Source organism: Cicer arietinum, chromosome 5 (genome assembly GCF_000331145.2).
Source record: "Cicer arietinum cultivar CDC Frontier isolate Library 1 chromosome 5, Cicar.CDCFrontier_v2.0, whole genome shotgun sequence".
In the NCBI taxonomy this organism is placed as follows: domain Eukaryota; kingdom Viridiplantae; phylum Streptophyta; class Magnoliopsida; order Fabales; family Fabaceae; genus Cicer; species Cicer arietinum.
In genome coordinates this window covers 53009030-53011203 of record NC_021164.2, presented here as the reverse complement: position 1 = coordinate 53011203, position 2174 = coordinate 53009030, and the positions used below count along the sequence as shown (strand labels likewise).

The following is a 2174-nucleotide window of genomic DNA, read 5'->3' as shown; positions in this document are numbered from 1 at the left end:
CTCTTTATTTAAATAGGTCAGACTCAGACTTATAAAAAATCATATTAGATCTGACATGCCACTTATAAAAAAACTTATTAGGTGTGACAGATCGACATATATATATTTTATTATTTATTAATATTTTTTTATTATATTAATAATATTATTTTCTATTTTAAATTCTATCAATTAGGCAATCACTCATTAATCATTCTATATTCGGTAACGATTCTATATTCGGTAGTTGTTCTATATTCAGTAACCGTTTAATTAGTCAATAAAAAATCTATTATTTGAAACCAAAAATTAGTTTTTAGGATTTAGAGGATGTTTGTTTCAGATTTTTTTTAAATTATTTTGTTAGAAAAATTATTTTTTGTTTAATATATATAGATATATATAGACATTGATATTAGTATTTGTAGAACATTTAAATGTTTAAATTAAATACGGCTTTTAAATAGACTCAAACTTTTAAAAATGTCAGGCAGGTTAAGGCCTTTCAAAGTCAGATCTATTCCCACCCCTAATTGTATATAACTCATAATCATTCATATAAAAGGGCACTACTAAGTAACATATTTTCACATCAAACTTGCAACAATGAACACACGATCCTTTTTTACCTTTCTTTTCTTTTTCATTTGTTTCACTATTTCTCTTTCTCACTCACTAAACAATGGTTTGAGTGTTGAACTCTTACATCGTGATTCTCCAAAGTCACCTCTCTACCATCCTACACAAACCAAATACCAACGTGTTGTTAATGCCGCTCGTCGTTCTATTAATCGTGTCCATCATTTTTACAAAAATTCCCTCACTAAAACACCTCAATCAACTATAATCTCAGATAAAGGTGAATATCTCATGACTTATTCAATTGGTACCCCACCATTTAAGTTATATGGTATTGCTGACACAGGTAGTGACATTGTTTGGCTTCAATGTAAGCCTTGTAAACGATGTTACAACCAAACATCTCCTATGTTTGATCCTTCAAAATCATCAAGTTACAAAAACATTCCTTGCAAGTCTAATACATGTCTACATGTGACAGACACTTCTTGTTCTGAACAAGATTCTTGCCAATATACCATTCAATATGGTGATCAATCTCGTTCACATGGAGATCTTAGTGTTGAAACACTTACATTAGAATCCACAACTGGTCATTCTATTTCGTTTCCTAAATTTGTGATAGGATGTGGAACACAAAATACTGTATCTTTTGAAGGTTCTAGCTCTGGGATAGTTGGCCTTGGAGGTGGACTTGTGTCTCTAACAACACAGTTGGGGTCGACAATTGGTGGAAAATTCTCGTACTGTTTGGTGCCATGGTTGTCTGAATCAAACACGACAAGCAAACTCAATTTTGGAGATGCTGCCATGGTTTCAGGTGACGGGGTTGTGTCAACTCCTATTGTGAAAAAAGACTCAGACATTTTTTACTATTTGACTTTGGAAGCATTTACAGTAGGAAACAAAAGAGTAAAATTTGGTGGTTCTTTAGAAGATGGTGTTGTTGAGGGTAACATTATAATTGATTCAGGTACTACCTTAACTCTTTTACCAAGTGATATTTATAGTAATTTGGAATCAGCCGTAGCAGAATTGATTCACCTAGAGCGTGTTCAAGATCCAGAGAATATGCTTAGCCTTTGCTACAGTGTCACATCTAGTGAATATGAATTTCCTATAATCACTGCAAATTTCAAAGGTGCAGATGTTAAATTGCATTCTCTTAGTACATTTATTCCTATTGCTGATGGAATAGTTTGCTTTGCTTTTATCTCATCTGAAATTGGTGCCATCTTTGGAAACTTAGCTCAACAAAATTTGTTGGTTGGTTATGACCTTGTTCAAAAACAAGTATCGTTTAAGCAAATTGATTGTACCAAGTTTTAGGCTTTTGTTTAATTGGCTCCTTGAATTCATAATAATAAAATTTGCATGTTATTTTATCTCTGTATTGAAGCTAAATCCAGTTGGATTGATCATAATATTTTCTGTTTCTATTTATAAAACCTAAATGTTACTTAATTTGACAAACCTACTTTATTAGTCTAACCATATTCTTTTTTTCACAAGATCTAAATTTGTTTATCCTCCTCTAAAAAGAAAAAAAAAAGATACAATCCTTACAAATTCTTTATCCTAATAAATTTTATACTAGCAATATCATATTAGTAAAA

General features: G+C 31.1%; 1 protein-coding gene across 1 annotated transcript; it reads left to right on the top strand.

Annotated features, from left to right (window-relative positions):
- The first annotated feature begins 585 nt into the window (after positions 1 to 585).
- LOC101495035 (aspartic proteinase CDR1-like) lies at positions 586 to 1891 on the top strand. Its single transcript, XM_004506659.3, has one exon. It carries the CDS (start codon positions 586 to 588, stop codon positions 1885 to 1887), a length of 1302 nt encoding a protein of 433 aa, XP_004506716.1. The 3' UTR covers positions 1888 to 1891.
- The last annotated feature ends 283 nt before the right edge of the window (positions 1892 to 2174 follow it).

What these genes read in the sequence shown, in the direction of transcription:
- LOC101495035 (XM_004506659.3), top strand. Translation starts at nt 586, where the DNA reads ATGAACACACGATCCTTTTTTACCTTTCTTTTCTTTTTCATTTGTTTC.